General features: G+C 38.6%; 2 protein-coding genes across 31 annotated transcripts in view; one reads left to right on the forward strand and one right to left on the reverse strand.

Moving 5' to 3' along the window:
• KIAA1328 (KIAA1328 ortholog) overlaps positions 1–17,081 on the reverse strand; it is a 402,667-nt gene extending 385,586 nt beyond the window's left edge. For 7 of the 22 annotated variants that reach the window (XM_074022560.1, XM_045378041.2, XM_074022563.1 and 4 more), the window contains exons 1-4: positions 17,012–17,081; positions 12,164–12,199; positions 11,150–11,292; positions 1,355–1,449 (exon numbers count right to left, since the gene is read on the reverse strand). In XM_074022560.1, the coding sequence (XP_073878661.1) occupies positions 1,355–1,449; positions 11,150–11,292; positions 12,164–12,199; positions 17,012–17,069 (332 nt within the window). In that variant the 5' untranslated portion in view covers positions 17,070–17,081. Of the gene's footprint in view, positions 1–1,354; positions 1,450–11,149; positions 11,293–12,163; positions 12,200–14,837 lie in introns of all 22 variants that reach the window. The other 15 variants (XM_074022564.1, XM_074022569.1, XM_074022561.1 and 12 more) reach the window with 5 other exon arrangements.
• A 105-nt stretch (positions 17,082–17,186) lies between these two features.
• TPGS2 (tubulin polyglutamylase complex subunit 2) overlaps positions 17,187–23,077 on the forward strand; it is a 48,905-nt gene continuing 43,014 nt past the window's right edge. For 6 of the 9 annotated variants that reach the window (XM_065534302.2, XM_074022576.1, XM_065534301.2 and 3 more), the window contains exon 1: positions 17,187–17,525. In XM_065534302.2, the coding sequence (XP_065390374.1) occupies positions 17,441–17,525 (85 nt within the window). In that variant the 5' untranslated portion in view covers positions 17,187–17,440. Of the gene's footprint in view, positions 17,526–22,277; positions 22,347–23,077 lie in introns of all 9 variants that reach the window. The other 3 variants (XM_015440048.4, XM_074022575.1, XM_065534300.2) reach the window with 2 other exon arrangements.

The following is a 23,077-nucleotide window of genomic DNA, read 5'->3' on the forward strand; positions in this document are numbered from 1 at the left end:
ACTAACACTGACCTTGTATTAACACACTGACCTTCTACAAAGAAATTACAAAAAAAGAAAACCTAGCATATTTTATAGGAAGTAGAGGGTTATTAAATACCAAAATGACATGCTCTAATATTGCAGGTATTCTCCAAGCTTGGCAGCTCAAACAAAATGGGTCAGGAGGACAATAATGGCAACTTAGGACCATTAACAAACAGAGTCAAACAAATAGCAATAACTTTTCAATACCATCAAAATATATTTAATAACTCCTCATCAAAGGACTTATTATGTATTAAATAGCCTCACAAGAACATCATCTTCAAATACTGAGGATAACAATGAAATGTTTTCCCAATAAAAGAACACTGAAGTTAATGAAAACTCTACTTTAGAAAGTAGGCCAGCCAAAGAATTCTAATGAAAGAGATCACTACTTATCTCAGGTAGCGTATCAAATTCAGACTAAGGCATGTACTTTGAATTCTCACACCCTATATTCTGGCTTCCAAAACATCACTTTTTTATAGTCATCTTTGATACCCATAATTCTATGATTTAGAGTAAGGTAATTTTTTAACTTCAGTCTTTTTAAAAGCCTCTACAAACTTTACGTCAAGGCTTCAACACGAAATACTTTCAAAATATACCTAATATTGTTATCTTTTTTTGCAATTCACTGACAAAAAGTAGTACTATTTTATCAACTTTTATCAACTTTTAGGTATGGTCTCTCCATAAATTTAACTTTTACAATTTATATTCATCCATTTCTCTACAGATACGTTCATTTATTAAGTACTTTTTAAGACTCCCAAAACTGGGGATGTATATCTGACAAAGAAATTACACGTACAAAGTAGATGTGCCTCATACACATCATTAATAAACTGGAATAGTACTCCCAAAGAGCTGAGAAATATCATTATCAAAATTCAAAATCCATTAATTGAAAAGCATTAGGAGTTAACAAGGCAACAATAGATAGTCTTGTGAGTGAAATATTTTTTCTTCAGATGCTGACGAAAAATCAAAGGTAACTGCTATGCCTCTGGTTACAACAGTATCAACCTACTTCAACAGTAGTTTCCAAAACTTCCCTTAATAGATGACTGCTACAAATCTTTGCATCAAAAAATTTGGAAAGTTAAGTAAATAAGAAAATGTAAATTGGAAAGTAGTTTGCTTTTGATGCTTGTTTTCTAACCTTTTTGGGGGGATTCTGGCATCACAGAATGTCTTTTTTCTAAAACTCTTTGCTACCATAAGATCAAAGATATTAAGTCATCAAAATATATTTGTAATTTTCTGTTTTCAATAAGAATTGTCTTTTGTATAATAAATCATTTCATATAAGGTTTTATCTCACCTGGCCAATTCTTTAATTAAGTTTGCAATGCGTCTTTTGTCTTCAAGACATAAATCCTTCAGTGATGCACTCTTTATTTCTCCCCTGCAGGAATTCTTAAAAAAAAAAAAAAAATTAGTTACACTTTTTCTAAAGCCAATTTTTAAAGTCTTTTCAAGAAACCTAGGTTCAAGGTGAAATTTCTTAGATATCTTTTATCTGGTGGAACACTACCTGTTTCAATTTAAACCTACTGTGAACTAAAAACAGGCTAAGGAACTGACTGTCCACTAGGACACTTCATGAGATTTACACAGAGAAGCAAACAGAAAAAAACTAAACGCAGATGTCCCCCACTTAAATACTAGGGTACATCAGGGAAACAACTTTCCCTTTGTGAATGTCATAGAAACAAACACTCAACAGAAGATACTGAGAACTGTTATTACACCATAGTCCCCACGCTGCTTAAGGGTATACTAACATTAGCAGCAGAGGCACCAGTTACTAAGCATTCAAAATATCCTAATGTTCACCCCAAAGAGTACTAAACCAAAGAGTAATAATAGCAATAGCTAACAATTATATCTAGTGCTCACTGCATGCCAGGAATATCGTTAAGTACTTTGTACTTACTATTCCATTTTATTTGCATAACAATGCTATTGAGTATTAATAGTTACTATTCCTATTCTACTTTAAGGGTACATATCCAGGATTATAGCAATTAAACAGCAGAATCAAGACTCAAACACAGGTTCCAGAGTCTATGCTCTTTAATTAAAATGCCATATTATTCTAATCTTTTGTGCTACAAAAAGTTTTCCCCGGTACCTCAGCATCATTAAGAGGAGTCCTGGCCGGGCGCGGTGGCTCAAGCCTGTAATCCCAGCACTTTGGGAGGCCGAGACGGGCGGATCACGAGGTCAGGAGATCGAGACCATCCTGGCTAATATGGTGAAACCCCGTCTCTACTAAAAAAAATACAAAAAACTAGCCGGGCGCGGTGGCGGGCGCCTGTAGTCCCAGCTACTCGGGAGGCTGAGGCAGGAGAATGGCGTAAACCCGGGAGGCGGAGCTTGCAGTGAGCTGAGATCCGGCCACTACACTCCAACCTGGGCAACAAAGCGAGACTCCGTCTCAAAAAAAAAAAAAAAAAAAAAAAAAAAAGAGGAGTCCTTAAAGAGACATAAACTCAGGGAGTCACGAAGGAATCGTAGGTAACATGTAAAAGGAAGGAGCTACAATCACAATCCTTGGCATTTGCACAACCACCAAAGTTAAGTTAGTCCAATTACCTCAGGTAGCCAAGAATAACTGAAAACCCCTAAAGTGAATTCTGGAAATAGTAATAGCCGAAGGTGGGAAAGAGAGTAGGAAAAAAATGGAGAAAAGAAGATAATAATAAAATAAGTTCAGTTTTAGAAATGCTCAATGTAAGATGCCAGCAAGCCATTCATGTGGAAATGTCTAGGCAGGAAGCTGGAAAGGTAGGTCTAGCTTTCAAGCTAGAGAAAATCATAAAGATTTAAAAGTCAGTTGTATGGTATTATGGACAGGGTTGAGATTTTTTTATTATTCTTTATACTTTTCTATGTTTTAAATTTTTCATTAATAACTATGTATTTAAAATTAAGAAAACAATATTAGTATTTTAAAAATCATCTACAAGTCCAAGAAAATCGGCATTTATTTTAATTTCAATTTAAGTAATTGGATTTTAATTTAATTTAAAGCAGCATTTGAAAGGACAAGTGGAGAATCAGAAGCATATAACACTGTAGGAGAAAACAAGAAAGAAAAAGTTTCAAGAACAGTGTGGGTTCAACAGTGCTAATGATCAAAAAAGACAGATAGACTGGGGGAAGAAGGCAATGGATTTGGCAATGGAAGAAGTTGCCGATAACCCATGAAAAGGCATTTCATTAGTGATGCGCTGAGTAAAAGAACAAAAGAGAAATCTTTGTACCTGGGCAAAAAAAAATTAGCGGCATTGTGTTTACAACAGCAAAAATCTGAAAACACAAATGTCTATTAACTAGAGAATAGTAAAACTGTGGCTGGCATATTGATACAATAAAATTCTAGAGGTACCAGTAGTTATGCTACTAACTTTCCCCCTCAAAACTACCCTTCCATCCTCTGCTTTGAGATGCTAAGGCTAAGACTCTGGAAACACCATTTCTCCTTTGCCACCTGGTGCTCTCTTGAACCCTGCCAACACAAAGAACTAGATGAAGACCAGGAAGAAAGAAGGAAGGATATTTCCTTCCTGTTACTGACAGTGTCACCCCTGAGTTCCTTACCCTGGCAAGTACTGCTGATTCCAGTTTGCAATTTTTTCCAGCCCTTACAAAACCAGCCTTTATCAGGCCTCCTCAGGAATGACAGAACCAGCCTTTATCAGGCCTCCTCAGGAATGTCAGTACCAGCCAGGTTAGTGTCCCATCACCAGAGGTCCAAGCTGCAGCTTTAAGGGGCCCCTCCTCTAAGCTTTTAAGTTTCAATAATTCCAACTTATTCTGCCCTCTCATCCAGTTCTGGAGATTGTGGTTGTTTCTTACAGTTACTACTTTCATGATACCTTAATGTTCCCTTTTTGCCTTTTTGGTTCTCTAGCACTATTCAGTAATTTTTTCTTTTAAATATTCTAAGTTAAAATAACTGACTAAACCCTGAGATATCAGTGAAAAGAAATGAAATATAACTACATACAACATAAAGAAATCTCACATAACATTGGAAGAGCCATAGAGGGAATAAAAAAAAAACAAGAAATCTCATAAACATAATATGAAATAAAAAAGCAAATCACACAATACAAATAGATACGAGCTCATTTATATAAAGTTCCAAATATATATGAAATTAAACACTGTTTCAAAAAAACTGTATTTACACTATAGGACAGGGCTTGGTAAACCATGGCTGCAAGCCCAATCTGGCCCACTGCCTGTTTTTGTAAACAAAGGTTTATTAAAACATAGCCATGCTCATTCATTTGCATATTGCTCATGGCTCTTTTAATGCTACTGTGGCAGAGTTGAGTTGTTGAGACAAATATTATGGCCTGCAAAAGCTAAAGTATTTACTATCTGTCCAATATACAGAAAAAGTCTGCCAACCCCTGATATAGAAAAACAAAAGAATTATAAACATAAAGTTCAGGATAGGAATTACCAAAGAAGAAAACATGATAAGGAAAGGCCACATATCTACAGTCACTTGACTTAGAACAACGGCATCATTGCAATTCAGAGGAGAAAAAGAATCCTCTTCCCAATAGATGGTGTTGGGCCAATACTGACAGTCTATTGACCCAATACTGGCAGTCTATGGGCCCAACACCATCTATTGGGAAGATTTTTTTCTCCTCTGAATTGCAATGACTGTGACCCTTACTTTACACTACACATGCATATTACTTCCTGATGAACAGTAGGCTTAACTGTGAAAAATAAAGCAATATGGCCACAAAAGAGAGGAACTTGCTGCAGAGTATAATCAGCTAACAGCCTCCAGTTGCCAAACCTTCGGGATCCACTGCAGTGTTCATGCCAATGCCAATGACTGGGAACAGTAGAGACACTAGAACTGAGCTACTTCTGATCCAAACGGCATCCTCAAAAGTCAGTACTTGCTCTGGGGTTCCTCACTAGCAAAATGGACACTATCTCAGATTGCACGGCAATCTGAAGTCTGAGGTTCTTCCTAGTCAATCTTCCTTCTTTTCCTCTCCTGTCACAGGTGCCAGACTGTAGTGAAATCTGAGAACTCCCCTTTTCTATTCCTGCTCATTCTACTCTTTATGCTTTATAGGCTTTTCCTTCATTAAATCTCTTCCATTTCTAATTCCACCTTGTGGTCCGCTTCCCAGAAGACTTGAACTGACCTAATTACCACTGTGAAATCCTAATGAATTAAGGATACTGAACATCAGTACCAACAAAGACTACATGCAGAAAAAAAACACAAGATGGCCGGGCGTGGTGGCTCACGCCTGTAATCCCAGCACTTTGGGAGGCCGAGGTGGGTGGATCATGAGGTCAGGAGTTCAAGACCAGCCTGGTCAACATGGTGAAACCCTGTCTCTATTTATACAAAAATCAGCTGGGCATGGTGGTGCATTCCTGTAACCCCAGCTAGTTGGGAAGCTGAGGCATGAGAATTGCTTGAATCAGAACCCGGGAGGCAGAGATTGCAGTGAGCCAAGATCGCACCACTGAACCTAGGCTACAGAGAGAGAATCTGTCAAAAAAAAAAAAAAAAAAAAAATCTCAAGACATGCTCTTCAGTGAAAAAAAGGAAAAAAAAAGCACATCACCATTTCTAGTCTTAAGAAAAAGCATACACAGACACACATACCCCCTATGTAGGACATCCTCTTCTAGCCCAGATGGAGTAACAGGAACCAGATTTACCCTAGTTTCAGAAAACAAAACAAAAACCTGACAAAAGACAGGAAACAATAGTTTTCATTGGAGAGCAAGCAACACAGAATTATGATCACTAGAACTGCAGAGCCAAACAAGCTGAGCCCTACAACTGTCCCAGCTAACTGCTGTGGAGAGTTTTCAGGGCTAAGGTAGGTAAACTCAGACAGAGCCCAGCAATCTCCCTGAGTTGAAAAGGTACAGCTGGGAGTCCAGGAAAGCCAAGGTTTCTAGCGCTTGCAGGGCAAAATAATGGCAAGGATAGAGCTGTATAGGAGAGCCCCAGAGATCTGCATAATCCCTTCGCGTCAGCTACTGAGCACTGACCAGCACACGTATGTGAGAAAACTACTCATGCCAGGGAAAAAGTTGAAAATGAACAGTGGAAAAAATGTCTGTAGCCAATACAGCATAGGAGAACAGTCTGTTCCCACCAACCAGAGTGGAAAACCTTGTAATTTAAGGTGCATCAGGAAGAGTATTCAAAAGGGTATGCCCTACAATGGGTAAAATTACCCCTATACTAAAAGCTGCTCTGGCACCACCTTTAAAAGCTCAAAACCAAGCTTGGAAAGAATCAAATTACTTTCAAATAACTTATCACTGTCTCAGAACCCAAAAAGGCAAAATGCACACTGTCGTGTGACATCTAATTAAAACCAAGCAAGCAGGCAAAGCAGCAGAAAAATACAGCCTATAATTAGGAGAAAAATTGCTCAATTGAAACCTACCCACAAATGACCTGGATAATAGAACTCATAGTCAAGAATATTGAAACAATTATTATAACTGTGTTCCGTATGTTCAAGAACCTAGAAGAAAGCATGTCAAGTGCGACATGGAAGATGTAAATAAAAATAAGAGACCAAAACTGAACTTCTAGAGATAAAACTACATTGTTTCATATGAAAAATACACTGGATGAGATTAGTGGCAGGTTAGACATTGCAGAAGGTTAATGAATTTGAAGACACAGCAACAGCAATACAAACTATCCAAGGATAAAAAGAAAAAAATTTAATGAAAAAAATATGAACAGAGGATCAGAGAGCTGAGAGGGTAACTTCAAAAGGCCTAGTATTTTTTTTTTTTTTTTTTTTTTTTTGAGACGGAGTCTCGCTCTGTAGCCCAGGCTGGAGTGCAGTGGCCGGATCTCAGCTCACTGCAAGCTCCGCCTCCCGGGTTCACGCCATTCTCCGGCCTCAGCCTCCCGAGTAGCTGGGACTACAGGCGCCCGCCACCTCGCCCGGCTAGTTTTTTTGTATTTCTTAGTAGAGACGGGGTTTCACCGTGTTAGCCAGGATGGTCTCGATCTCCTGACCTCGTGATCCGCCCATCTCGGCCTCCCAAAGTGCTGGGATTACAGGCTTGAGCCACCGCGCCCGGCCCAAAAGGCCTAGTATTTTGTAACTAAGGTCACTAGAAAGAGAGGGAAGCACAAAAATATCTGGAGAAACAATGGCTGAAACACTTCCCAATTTGCTGAAAACTATAAACCCACAGTTCCAAAAAGCTCAACAAACCTCAAACAAAACAGATACTTAAAAAATTACTCCAAGTTAGGTTGGGCATGATGGCTCATGCCTGTAATCCCAGCACTTTGGGAGGCCGAGGCGGGCGGATAACGAAGTCAGGAGTTCAAGACTAGCCTGACCAACATGGTGAAACCCCATCTCTACTAAAAATACAAAAATTAGCCGGGTGTGGTGGTGCGCGCCTATAATCCCAGTTACTCAGGAGGCTGAGGTAGGAGAATCGCTTGAACCTGGGAAGCAGAGGTTGCCATGAACCAAGATCGTGCCACTCCACTCTAGCCTGGGCAACAGAGCAACACTCTGTCTCAAAAAAAAAAAAAAAAAAAAAAAAATTACTCCAGTGTATACTATAACCAAATTGCTCAAAACCAGTGATAAGAAGAAAATCTTAAAAGCAGCCAAATTTAAACACATACACACACAAAAATAAATAGGAATAAAAATGACAGCCAACTTCTCAAAAACAATACAAGCCAGGCAACAGTGCAACATCTTTAAAGCACTAAATGAATAAAACTATCAACTCAGAATTTTATAACCAGTAAAAATATCTTTTGAAAAGAAAAGAGAAATAAAGACTTTTCAGGCATACATGAGCTAAAAAAATTCTTTCCTAGTATACCTGAACCAATGTTAAAGGAAGTCTTTTAGGAAATCTGGATACATGCAAAAAAATGAAATCACGAGATTTCTAATTGTAACTACACGAATAGATTTAAAAGACTTCTGGTGCATTTGTAAAATTTCTTTAAAAGGCAATTAAAATAAAATGTATCCAAAATGGAATAAAGGTATCCAATAAGAATATGTAAACTATCTCTATTCACAGACAACTTCATCTTACATAGAGAAAATGGTAAGAAATTCACAAAAGAACTATTGGATTAGAAATAGTTTGATAAAGTTGCAGGATACAAGATCAATTCACAAATCAACTGAATTTCTATATACTAGCAATAAACAATCCAACAGTGAAATTCAGAAACAACTGTGTTTCTAATAACATCAAAAAGTATAAAACATTTGCTGACTCTATAATGCCTATGGAAACAGAGGGACCCAAAATAGCCAAAACAATCTTGAAAAAGAAGTTGGAGGACTTATACTTCCTAATTCCAAAAATAAAAATATAAATCAATGGAAGAGAATACAGAGAGTCCAGAAATAAACCCTTGCACTTATGGTCAACAGATATTTGACAAGGGTGCTGAGAAATGCAAAGGGGAAAGGACAGTTTTTTTTAACAAATGCTGGGACAACTGGATAGCTATATGCAAAGGAATAAAGTTAAGCTACCACTTCACACCATATATAAAAATTAACTCAAAATGGACTGAGAACTAAATACAGGAGTTAAACCTTTAAAACTCTTAGAAAAAAATGTAGGCACAAATATTTGTGACCTTGGATTAGGCAACAATTTCTCAGATATGACACCGAAGCAAAGGAGACAAAACACTAGCTAAATTGAACTTCATCAAAATTTTAAACTTCTATGCTTCAAAGAACACCAATAAAAAAGTGAAAAGGCAATGCATAGAATAAGAAAAAATACTAGCACATAATGTATCTGATAAGGGACTTGTAGACGGAATTTAGAAAGAACTCATAATTTAACAGAGCAAAGACAAGTAACCCAGTTAAAAAAGGATATGACTAGATATTTGTCTGAAGAAGATATACAAATAGCCAAGAAGCACATAAAAACATGCTCATCATCATTTAGTCACTAGGGAAATGCAAATCAAAATCACACTGAAATACCACTTCACACCCACCAGGACGGCCATCCTCAAAAAACACGGACATAAATGTTGGCAAGAATGTGAAGAAATCTGAATCCTCATACAGTGCTAGTCAAATGTAACATGGTGTAACCACTTTTAAAAAGTTTGGAATTTTGTCAAAAGGTTAAACATAAAATTACATGACACAGCAATTCACTTATAGGTATATACACACAAGAGAACTGAAAATATATGTCTACACAAAAACTTGTATATGCATGTTCATGGCAGAATTATTCATAATAGCTAAAAAGTTGAACATGTCCATTGACTGATAAATTGATAAACAAAATGTATATTCAGACATAAAAAGGAATAAAGTAATGATACAGCATAGATGAACCTTGAAATCATTACGCTAAATCAAAGAAGCCAGTCACAAAAGGCAACATATTATGTGATTTCCTTTTATATGCAACATCAATAACAAGCAAATCTATAGAGACTGAAAGCAGATTAGTGTTTGCCAGGGGCTGAAATGACTAGGTAATGAGGAGTGCCTGCTAATTGGTATGGTGGTTCTTCCTAGAGTGATAAAAATGTTTTGAAAATAGACTGTGGTGATGGAGCCACAACTCTGTGAATATAAACACACACAAAATCAGAATAATAAATTGTACACTTAAAAGGGTGAATTTTATAAGCAAATTACATCTCAATTTGAAAAAAAAAGACAGTTAACTATTTAAAGCAAAAGTAATACATATTTTGGGGTCTGTGCATACAAGTAAAATGTATGACAACAATATCAAAAAAGTCAGGAGGGCAGAAATAAAGTACAATGTTGAAAGGTCCTTAAACTATAGGTGATGTGGGAAAGTATCACTTGATAATGGGCTATGATAAATTAAAGATGTATACTATAATCTCTAAAGAAGCCACTGAAATAATTCAATCCAAAGTTATAGCCAATAGGACAAAAATATGAACTTAATCTAAAAGAAGGCTATTGTTCAATGTAAAACAAATCAATCATTATGTGAAAAAACATTTTTAACTTTTTTTGATAAAAACTTGCAAATTCAACTATTCACACCCCAGTGTGAAGTGATTACACTGGTACAAGTAACATAAAGTAGGCCTTTTGATTCAATCACAGTAAAATCCTGTAGTAATAAAAGACACACTGGAAATATCTTTGAGAACATAATTCACAGACTAAAAAAAAGTTTTCTATAAAAGGTCTGATAGCAAATGTTTTTAGCTTGTTGGCATGCAGTCTCTGTAGCAACTCTGCCATTGTAACACAAAAGCAGCCATAGACAATTATGTAAAATAATGAGCACAGTTGTATTCCAAAAAAACAGTTATTTATAAAACAGGCAGGAGAAGGATTTGGTCCACAGGTTATAGATTCCAGAACATTCATATACAAGTTTTGTGTAGACATCCTAGTGAGTGTGAAGTGGTACTGAATAACTCTGGTTGCAGACAGTAAACATAACAAAAATTAAAGTAAAATAAACTGGTCAGATAGGACATGTGCCAAAGGAATGCACCGATACTATTAATATGCCCAGTCATTGATTTGTCCCTCATCTTTACAAGGGACAAATCAATAATGTGGCATAGCAATAGTAAGAAAGATAAAGATATCATAAAGACTCAAAAGTAATAATCTTTATGATACTGTTTTCTAACTGAGGGAAATAATAAGGGCTAATTTTCTTTAATAATGTATCTTTCTTATGTAAAAGGGTTCATCCATCAAATAAATTCATAAGAATAAAAATCAAAAAGATGCCTAATTAAAAAAGCAATTCTTGTCAGTTTGATTTACTAATGCCACACAGATCAGAAGGTAGTTCTTTTGAGACAAATCAAGATAATACATCATCATGGCTAACGCTTAAAGCAAGTCGTATGTTTTGGAGCAAAATCCTTGAGTAATCTAGATAATTTAGGCTCAAACCTGGCATCACCAAAGGATCCTGGAATCCCCTGTATCTTTTAAGAATGTTTGTTTATCACCTAGTATACTTCCAAAGGTTCTTCTACCCTTTTTGGTCAGCACTCATAAAGACTGAAGAACAAGGAAAACAAAGACTAAAAAATACTAACCTGTTCATCTACTGAATCTCCTGTGCCTTTTAAGGACTCCATAGAGATTGAAGCATCAGTCGCCCTGGAAGTCTTAAGTTTAACATCAGCTTTTGGACTTGTCAGCTTGTGTCTTGATCTGACATTTCCTTCAGTAGAAATGCCTAAGGATTTCCATTAAACAAGATTTCAAAATTATATCTTATTATCTTAAACCCTCCCCCATCACCTGCTTCCTTGGAATCCTCTACTTTAAGGGAACTGATGGAAGAAACTCTCTTTATACTTTATAAACTTAATTTTAAAGCTCTTAATATATAAATCATAAAAAGAATATGTTTTAAAGGAATACACTAAAGATTCAATTGAAATTTGTTTTTATTTTTATTTTTTTAAAGAGACAGGGTCTTCCTATGTTTATCCAGGCTGGACTCGAATTCCTGGGCTCAAGCAATCCTCCCACCTCAGCCTTTGGAGTAGCTGGAACTACAGGATTAAGCAACCATGTCCAGCTTAACTGAAATATTTGCAAAGGGTACTGTTAATGTTCATAAGTCACATTAAAACCAAGAAATTACAATATGCTAAATATACGTTAACTTAGGGGAAATCTTTTCACCCTATATAATGAGGGTGCCTTCAACAGTTGCTTTACTACCATCTAGTTACAACCATTAAACTCAAAGTGTCTCTTACATATACCCTGTATCAAGCAGCGGTCATACTTTTCTTTGAAATATTAAATTTGGCTATCATTTGTAAAAGAAAAAATAAGAAAAGAATCTTTTGCCCCTTACCACATGAAATGTTCTACAAGTTCGTTAAAAGCTGATTGGGCCAGCCAATCCCAAAGATAAGCCAGTATTTCAAACCTTAATAAGGTTATGCCAAATATTCAAAAAACAAATTTTAGGTTTTGATGTACTGCTCTGCATCCAGTTAGTTATACCTGCAACACTGTTCTAACAGCTTTATTTTCTTCTAACATTTAAGGACCAAAGTAAGTTTCCCAAATTTTAACATAGAAAATCATACCTGGAACGTACACTACTGATTGTTCTTCATCAGAAACTATGCAGGAGAACATGAAGGAAAATACAATAATATTATCCAGCATCCAAATGCCATTTCTGTTCTGTATAACTCTTATAATTCATAGTTTCTTTTGACCTGGGAATTTATAACTAACTTTTAAAAACAAAGTTAGAAAGCAAAGTAATTGAATTAAAAACAAAGTTAGAAAGCAAAGTAATTGAATTAAATGTAACAAAATTAATATTCTCTAAAAGTTCACTTTTACATATTTACAACTACACGTCTTATAAAAATCTTGGAAGGTCTTGTTCCATGAAACTTTTATCCACTCTCAAGTGGGTTACCCTGCAATATATACTCTAATATTAGGTTCCTTTCCTTTCCCTTTCCTTTTGTAAACAAAAACTTAAGTGCTCCAGTTTGGTCATATTGGGGAACTGACAATTCTGAAGAGTAAATAATTTCAAGATGGTTTTTAGCTTTGAAGAAAAAACGCTGAGGGCAAGTCAATCATGCAAACACAAAGACATTATTTAATCTTCTACGGTGCATTCATAAAATATCCCAAGAAGCCCTACTATTTAAAAAGTAGAAGAAATTTAAGACAGAAAGAACTAGTGTGAGTTTCGAAAGGAGAAATTTAGACAGGCTATGATTATAACACACCATTTTCAACTGTCACCTTGATCCAACTCAACTTTTCCTCTCCCAGAATTATTGCAATAAGCTCCTAACTGCTCTCTGTCACTTCTGGGCATGTTCTCTTAATAGCCTATTTTTTCCCACAGTGGTTAGAATGATCATTTTAATACTTATGTCATTTCTAATTTAGATTAAAAGCCAAAGTATTAACAACAGCCTACCATGCTCAAGATCTGATCCCTATAACTTGTTACATCTCTGATCTCACACTCCCTACTACTATTCCTCTCACTCATTCCTGGCTTTCTTACAATTGTTAACGAGCTATGCAAGCTCCTACCTTATAGCTTCTGCATGTATGATTTATTCTACCCAGGAAGCTCTTTCCCCAAATATCTTCATGGCTCACTTTAGGACTTAATGTCACATGTCATGTCATGTCACCTTCTGATTGAAGCTTTCACTTCCTAACCATATAGGTACCTGAAATTACAAAACTCTCTCTTCCCACAACCTACCTACCTCCCCTACTGTCTCTTTCCTGCTTTATTTTTTCTCCACAGCACCAATAATCATTGAACATATATTTTCCTTATCCATGACCTGATCTCATTTCACTAAAATGTAAGCACCAAGAAGGTGATGATTTATGTTTTATTTTGTTCAGTGTTGTACCCTCAAACACAAAAGAATGTCTGGCTCCATCTATGAAAGAATAAAATTAGTATTTATTTAATTTTATGAGGCATTGTCCAACAACCTTCAATGTTATTTTTCTCTGATTCAAAATATGCAAACAAAACTTTTTTTTTTTTTTTGAGACGGAGTCTCGCTGTGTTGCTCAGGCTGGAGTGCAGCGGTGCGATATCAGCTCACTGCAACCTCCACCTCCCAGGTTCAAGCAATTCTCTGCCTCAGCCTCCCAAGCAGCTGGAATTACAGGCACCTGCCACCACGCCCAGCTAATTTTTTTGTAGTTTTAGTAGAGATGGGAGTTTCATCACGTTGGCCAGACTGGTCTTGAACTCCTGACCTCGTGATCCACCTGCCTTGGCCTCCCAAAGCGTTGGCATTACAGGTGTGAGCCACTGCAACCGGCCAACAAAATCTTTTACTTTCAGCTACATCCATGCCAAACTTCTTTTCGAATATATAAAACTCTAAATAGACAACTTCAGTTTTTTTAAATAAGGATATCTGAAATTGCCTCTATCCTTTCTAATAATTTGTAATGTATTTTCATCTCATTATATTAAGAACTCAAATATTTACCTCCTTCAAATGTAGAATTTCCCAACAAATGTATATTTTATGGGGAAGTCAAACAGACACATTATATACAAAATGTAGAGTGGGCCTACTAGTGGATCATTTCTAGATTATTTATAATACCTAAAACAATGTACATGCTATACAAATAGTTAAATTGTATAGTTTAATTTGGGTTTTGTTGTTGTTGTTGTGTTATTTCTTTTTTTTTCTTAAATATTTTCCATCCACATTTGAATGAATCAGCAGATACAGAGGGCTAACTGTAATTAGAAACCCAGGCAGAAGTGGTAGAGAGGAAGATGTACCTCTATCCCAGACCTCCAGAATTTGAAGGAAATAAGCTCAGTACTGCCCATTCTACTCTGATCTGCTGAGTTTTACCAGCAATACATGTATATGTAATTACTTTCAACCACAGAGACTTTCTGGGCTAATATATTATTTTTACCACAACATAAAGTCTTTGTTTTCATTTGAAAACTCAACAGTAGAGATTATATTGTTATGTTTTGACCAAGTAACTTGCAGTTCGTATTTTTTAATATCAAGTCCCTGATATTGTTAATGGTAATACACTTGAGTGCATTTAAGCAGTCAAATTTAGGTACTGCTGAAACATTAACTCATTCTGACATTACTAGGAACTGTAACGAAGGTCAAAGCCAACTTAAACTGAAGGAGCATATTTTGCTGGAAGATTTAACCCATAAAATGACAACCCCACACACTCATTGTTTACACATGAGGTACTAAAACATACCTTGTGCAAAACAGCACTGCTGAATCATACTGTGCAGGAGACGCATAACTCACAAGAACAACAAAAAAGCGGGGGGCATTCAGTCACAGATGATCTGTCCTCTCATGATGGAAACATCAAGGACTAAGAAATCTCTCCATCACATTTCTCTAATTATTTACGTGAAGTATTGAAAATCTTTCTTCAATAGTGTGAAAAGAATACCAGATTATAGGTACATACTTTTTGGTCTTTTTCTATTGAAAATTCTACTATAAAGGCTCTAGGGTGGTCTGGGAAATAATCAATATGACAAAGGGATCAAGATCCAAAGACATGTAGCTAAATCAAATGATTAATAACTATCATTATGCTTTTCAGCAAATACTCAGTAACAAATTTACATTTGACATTGCTTACAGTGACATTCTCTATGGAGATTTAAAATGAAAATATCTGAGGCTCGATGTTAACTGGTCATTATGTGGAATAGGCTGGGGGAAAAGGTGACACTAGTAACCTTGCAATTCCTTTCATACATCTGAATTAGATCTTATAGGATATAATCACCACCATTTTTCCCCTGTACAATTTCAATTCCTCACTATCAATGAGAAGGCAAATATTTTACATTAAATGTTGGGAGTCAGAATACAGGACATAAGGGAGTATATATGACTTCTACATAAAACAGGGAGTGATATAACTACATGAGTAAGTGAAAGTACTGGGTGCGAAGACCAAGAGCTTAAGTTCAGTCCATATATCTATTAATTAACTTATTCAGTCCCACTGCAATAGCTTGTTCCCCTCAACCACTGATTCTGTATTTGAACAATACCATAGGATGCTATAAGCTAATAATCTTCAAGTAGCTCCTCCATCACAAAATCCTGTCAATGCAGAAGCAGCGTTTCTTGAGAAAAGACTTATCCCAATTTCCTAACTTCCTAATTCGGCCAAGTTGTCCACAGTGCACATATTCTCTTCTGATAGGTAAAGGAAAAAATGTTTAATTTGCACACCGCACGAGTATGCTCTTATCCACAGTGTATGTACATGATTTCATTTCCTTTTCACCAACCTATCAGAGACAAATGGTAATTATGTCTAGTAAGTGCAAACACTAAACACGAGCAGCACAGAATACAAACATATCCCTCTCTCTACACATGACACTAATCCTAGTAACTCAACAGAGGAGTTGATAACACAGTTTTGGAAGTTTTACCGGGAGCTAAGAAGAATGCCCAAAGAGTGATTCTGCCAAAGGTGACAGCAACGCCTCAAATAAAGCCATCACCAATCCTAACCAACAGAAAAAGAGCTGCCTCTGCAAGCGCTCAGTAACACTGACTGCCCTCCCTCTCTCAAGTAACCCCTCTAAGGAACGTGAAGTAAATTATCAGGACCAAAGCTCAAGCGATTAAGAGTCTACCTACTCCAGGGAAAGAAACTCCTGTCACACAAACATCTCATCACTGCTGCTGAACTGGTAATACTACCACTGGACTAAAAAGTTCCACTGCTTCTCCACCTCACAACGATCCAAGAACTTCAATGACTGCCAGTGACCCACACTCTACACGTAAGTCAGCAATACTTGCAGGCACAATGATTCCCATCTTACGCAGTAACCAGCACCACCAGACCACATCCCAGTAACCAAGCTCCAAACCTCTCCTAAAACCCCAGTATTAAAATACATCATCACTGGAGGGCCTTTGAAGTCCGACAAGGTCCTGACTTGTTCCTACCAACGCAGACTAAGGACAATCCTAAATCAAAACAAAAAGGCTCCCTGTCCAGCCAACACCCACTCCTCCCTTAACCTCGAGCTCGTTTCGCAGAGTCAGCGTGGGGGCACTCTGAGAGGGTGGGCAGAGGGACCTCGGAGGGCCCTCCCAGCTCCAGGCTGAGCCTGGACTCTAGGCTATTTTTCTTGAGCTCACCGCTAGTGAGGGCTGGGAAGCATCTGCGCCGTGTCCCCGCACCTGGAGACAGTACCAGTCTCTCGGCCACCTAACACCCAAGCAAGGGGAAAGCCCAGCACCTAGACTGAGGCCGAGCAGCACGTCCTCGTCCCCGGGGTTAGTTCGGAGCTTCTCCTCCGCTCTCAGACTGCCACGCGACGGCTCGCCCCTCGCCGCCCCGTGGAGGGCGCCGGCGCCCCCTGTCAGGCGGGCAAAGGATACAGTCCCGGCTCCAGAACGCCGCGGCACCGGGGCGGGAGGGGCCCGCCACGTCCGCCATCTTGAAACAACCGCCACTCGGGGCGTCGCGCCGGGGCCGCCACGCCTGGGCCTGCAGGCTCGGTCCCGATTGGCCGCACCACGCAGAGGCCCGCCCCCTCCTGCGCGGCCGGCCCTTGCGGGGCGAGAGAGTCGGAGCGAAAGGGAAGCTGCGTCCCGGAGGTGCGGTGTGGGGGCCCGGGCGGGGCCGCGGGAACCAGCGCCCCGCGGAGCTGCTGCTGTCAGACCAACCCCGGGCCCCCATCATCACTGCGCCGCGCTCTCAGACGCCGAGAACTACAGTTCCCGGCATGCCATGAACTTGGCCTCGGCGCTGAGGCGGGGCCCGGTCCTCCACCCGCTCCCGCCGCGCGCGGATCGGGTTCGCGAGCCATGGAGGAGGAGGCGTCGCCCCCGGGGCTGGGCTGCAGCAAGCCGCACCTGGAGAAGCTCACCCTGGGCATCACGCGCATCCTAGGTGAGGGGTGGGGGCACGGTGCCGAGAGGGTGTGGAGGAGAAGGAAGGAGGAGCGGAGGGATGAGGTGTGGGGTGGAGGGCACGACGCTGGCCCCTGAACAGGAGTGGACATCGTTGTTGTGACTTCCGTTGTTACGGAGGAAAATGGGGGACCTGGGTTTGTGATTAGGCCTTGGAAGTGTTTGCCAGGAGTGTTCGGAGGCGGAACTGGGAAGCCTGAAGGTTCCTCCACTTACGCCACCCAAGGTCCCACCCTGGAAGGACGTACAAAGTCGTGCAAAGGGAACACAGCAAACACCTGGCGGTTGGGAGGTTGGATCTCCCCCTAGGAGGCATTCTCAGCCAGGGCATTCTCCCCGAGACCCAAGCCCTTTCTCTGAGGGAAAAGTGATGCGCCCGACCTCCCAGGGCGACAACTACTTCGGGTCTGAAAGGAATCCCACCTTGCACCACTGAATGACTTAGAGTGTTTCTTTTATCGAACATTTGTTTGTTTGTTTGTTTGTTTGTTTTTTGTTTTTTGAGAGTTTTGCTCTTGTTGGCCAGGCTGGAGTGCAATGGCGCGATCTCGGCTCACTGCAACCTGCGCCTCCCTGATTCAAGCAATTCTCCTGCCTCGCCCATCTAATTTTTTGTATTTTTAGTAGAGACGGGGTTCCACCATGTTGGCCAGGCTGCTCTCGAACTCCTGACCTCAGGTGATCCACCCGCCTCGACCTCCCAAAGTGCTGGGATTACAGGCGTGAGCCACTGCGCTTGGCCTATCAAACGTTTCTTTAGTACTCACCACTATGTTAGACTGTGAGGGTAAAATATGAAAAAGACACAGTTCTGTGAAAAAATAAACAAATGAGGGCCCTAGGAATGTGAAGAGAGGTCAGTAATCTACTGTTACTCAGAGATGTCACAGAGGAAGGGACTGATCTTATCAGGGATGTTAAAGAACATGTCACAGAGGAGATGATGCTAGATTTTGAAAGACATATGGGAGTTAGCCAGAAAACCGAGGAGAAAGGTCTTTTAAGAAGGCTGAAAACCATGCTTCAGTGTCTTCCCATCACAATTACAATAAAATCCAAATGTCTGTACCATGACCTGCAAGTACCTGTATGATCTGCTCTCATCTCTTTCTGACTTTATTTCCACTCTTTTGCTCACATGGCCTTCTAGCTGTACCTTAAACACACTAAGCGGGTTCCTGCTTCAAGGCTTTTGCAATTTGCTAGTCTTTGCACCTGGAATTATCTTTCTCTGAATGTCTCGCTTCTTCAGGTCATTCAGATCTCTGATCAAATGTCATTGCTTCAGAGAAACCTTCCCTGAATATAGTTTGAATAGCCACCATCTTTCTTGCTCTCTCTTTCCTTACCCTGCTTTTTCTTTTATCCCTATAGCACTTTCACTACTTGAAATTATGTATTTGTTCGGTTGATTTTTAAAATGTGTGTCTTTTAATAGAAGAAGTCCAAGACCAAGTGTGATTTAGGAATGCGTGGTTTTAACATATGAAAATCAATTAATAGCTGGGCATGGCAGCCCATGTCTTTAGTTCCAGCTACTGGGGAGGCTGCGGTGGGAGGGTCACTAGAGTCCAGTATGAGTGCAGCTGGGCAACATAGCAAGACTGTGTCACTAAAAAAAAAAGAAACTTAAAAAAAAAAAAAGTCAATTAATATAATGCAACTTACTAATGGAATAAGACAGAAACTGCATAATCATCTTAATAAAGAAAAAGCACTTGACAAAATCTAACATCCTTTCTTGATTTAAAAAAAAAAAAAACAAACAAACTAGAAATAGGATAGGATAAAGGACCTAGACAACCTGATAAAGGACGTCTATGAAAAACCCACATCTAACGTCATATGTAATGGTGAAAGACTGGCAGCTTTCCCCTTAAAATCAGGAACAAAAATTGTATTAGGGTTCCCCAAGATCACACCAGATTCAATGATTTGATGCCAGGATTACAGGACTCAGGAGATAGTCCTACTCATGGCTATGATTCATTACAACAAAAGGATTTTGGCAGCCCGATTGGCAGGCCTTTCTAAGGATTATTGTCTCAGGCCTGCTATGTTCACTCTTTTCTGCACAGCAAGAATTCCACTTTTATCACTTCTCTTCAACATTGTACTGGAGTTTCTAGCTAGGGCATTAGTCAAGAAAATGAAATAAAGACATCCAATTGAAAAGGAAGAAATTAAACTATGTTTGCCAATGACATGATCTCGTATATAAAAAATCCTAAGGAATCCACAAAAAAAACCCTATACACCAGCAATGAACAATACAAAAATAAAACTAAGAGAACAATTCAATTTACAATAGTATCAAAAAGAATAAAATGTAGCTGGCACAGTGGCTTACACCTGTAATCCCAACACTGGGAGGCCAAAGTGAGAGGATTGCTTGAAACCAGGACTTGCAGACCAGCCTGGGCAACATAGTCTTTATGAAATATTTTTAAATTAGCCATGTGTAGTGGTGCATGCCTTAGTCCTAGCTACTCAGGAGGCTGAGACAGGAGGATCACTTGAGCCCAGGAGTTTGAGGCTACAGTGAACTATGATCACACCACAGCACTCCAGCCCGAGTGACAAGAGTGAGACCCTATCTCAAAAAAAAAAAGAATAAAATAGGAATAAATTAACACAAGATGTTCATGACTTATGTACTGAAAAGCACATAGGACTGTGGAAAGAAATTAAAGAACACCAAAATAAATGAGAAGGCATACCATGTTTATGGATTGGAAGAGTTAATATTGTTAAAATCTGTTACTCCCCAAATTGATCTACAAATCTCAGATCTACAGTTCCCATCAAAATCTCAACTGTCTGTTTTGTAGAAATCGAAAAGCTGATTTAATCCTAAAATATAATATAGAAATGAAAGAGACCCAGAGTAGCCAAGACAAACTTTTCTTTCCAAAACAGGAAAAAAGTTCCTCTTACTCACATTTCCCTATACTATATTTGAGATGATGGAAAAGTTCTGGTGATGGTTGTACAACAGTGTGAATGTACTTTATGCCACTTAACTGTACACTTAAAATTGACCAAAGTGATGGATTTTATGTTATGTGTATTTTACTACAATTTTAAAAATTTAAAGCCACAGTTGTCTTCAGAGTGGTTGTGGCATAAAAATAGAAATCTGGATCAATGAAATAAGATTGAAAGTCCAAAAATAAACATCATATTTATGATTCATTGATTTTTTTTTTTTTTTTTTGAGATGGAGTCTCGCTCTGTCGCCCAGGCTGGAGTGCAGTGGCATGATCTCGGCTTACTGCAAACTCTGCCTCCTGGGTTCTGGCCATTCTCCTGCTTCAGCCTCCTGAGCAGCTGGGACTCCAGGTGCCTGCCACCATGCCCGGCGAATTTTTTGTATTTTTAGTAGAGACGGGGTTTCACCATGTTAGCTAGGATGGTCTCTATCTCCTAACCTCATGATCCACCTGCCGTGGCCTCCCAAAGTGCTAGGATTACAGGTGTGAGCCACTGCACTCAGCCTGATTCATTGATTTTTGACAAGTATGTTAAGACTTCTCAATGGGAAAAAATAGTTTTTCAACAAATGGTTCTAGATTTCCACATGTAAAGTAATGAAATTGGACCTCTACCTCAAATGATATACAAAAATTAACTCCAAAAGTATCTTAGACCTACATGTAACAGCCAAAACCATAAGACTCTTGGAAGAAAACAGGCCTTAGGTTACAAAAGCATAAGCGACAAAAGAAAAATAGATAAATTGGGCTTAATCAAAATTTAAAATGTGCTTTTAAGGATACAGTCAAGACAGTGACAAAACAATCCAAAAAAATAGGAGAGGATATTTGTAAATCATATATATGAAAAGGGACTTACAGATCTGCAAAGAACTCTTACAACTCAATGAAAGACAAATAATTCAATTTTAAAGGATCAGGGTAGACATTTCTCCAAAGATACACAAATGGCCAGTGAGCATACATAAAGATGATTATCACCATTAGCCCATTAGGGAAATACAAATCAAAACCATAATGAGATTTCACTTCACACCCACTAAGATCGTTGTAGTCAAAAAGACAGATACAGCAATTGTTGGTGAGAGTATGGAGATATCATACACTGCTGGTGGGGATGTAAAATGTAAAATGTTACAGCAGCTTTGAAAACTAGTCTGGTACTTCCTCAAAAGATTAGAGTTACCATATGTCCCAGCAATTCCACTTTTGGATTCCTTTTCTGGATTTCATTTCTCCAAGAGAAATGAAAAGATATTTACATGAAAACACTTGCATATAAATGTTCATAGCTGCATTATTCATAATTGTCAAAAGTGAAAACAACTCAACGTCCATCAATTGATGATATATAAAATGTGATATATCCATATAACAACAAAAAAATTATCCATAAAAAGGAATGAAGTACTGATCCTGCAACATGGATGATCTTGAAATCAAAGTGAGAGAAGCCAGTTGCAAAAGCCACGTGTATGATTCCATTTATATGAAATGTCCAGAGTAGACCAATCTATAGAAACTGAAAGTAGATTAGTGGTTGCCAGAGGCTGGTAGGAAAAGGGACTGCTAATATAATAGGTATGGGTTTCTTTTGGGGGAAAGGATGCATAACTCTGAATATAAAAGTCACTTTATAAGGGTGAATTATAGTATGCGAATTATGTCTCAGTAAAGCTATTTTTAAAAAGGAATTCTAAACACGGTACTATTAGAATTCCTACTCTAATCCACAGGACTGTGAAGATGATGAGACACCACACCTCAATTATGTTACATTAAATGGCAAAAGCAAGATTATCCAGGTAGGCCCGATCTAATTACATAAGCACTTTAAAACAAGCTGTTAACAGGGAAGTCAAAGAGATTTGAGGCAGGAAAAGAATTCGTTAGGCTGTTGCTGACTTGAAGATGGATGGGACCTTTTAACAAGAAATACAGGTGGCCTCTGCAAGCCGAGAGTGGCCCCAGCTGACAACAAGCAAGGAAATAGAAACTTCAGTCCTGCAACCAAAAGGAATTGAATTCTGTCAATAACAGAAATGAGTTTCCAAGATGACCCCAAGATCCAGATGAAAATAGAACAGTTAAAATACCTGTCAGCACACCTGGTGTAAAGAAAGACCAGTGATTTCAGCCTAAGCAGAGAATCCAGTCATGCCATGCCAGACTTGTGAGCTACAGAAGCATGACTTAATAAAAGGGTGTTTAAAGCTGCTAATTCGTGGTAATTTATTACTCAGCAATAGAAAACGTTCCCCTAAATGTTTGAAAGAAAAGAGCAAATGATACGCACGTCAAAAAGAAACACAAGTGTAATACAGCACACATAATTATGAACTATTATGATAGAGTTTAGACCAAACATATATGTCATAACAATAAATATAAATGGTCATGGCTGGACATGGCAGCTTATGCTTGTAATCACAGTGCTTTAGGAGGCCAAGGTGGGAAGATCACTTGAGACCAGGAGTTCAAGACAAGCCTGGGCAACATAGTGAGACCCCTGTCTCTACAAAAAAAAAAAAAAAAG

Source organism: Macaca fascicularis, chromosome 18, assembly GCF_037993035.2.
Source record: "Macaca fascicularis isolate 582-1 chromosome 18, T2T-MFA8v1.1".
In the NCBI taxonomy this organism is placed as follows: Eukaryota; Metazoa; Chordata; class Mammalia; order Primates; family Cercopithecidae; genus Macaca; species Macaca fascicularis.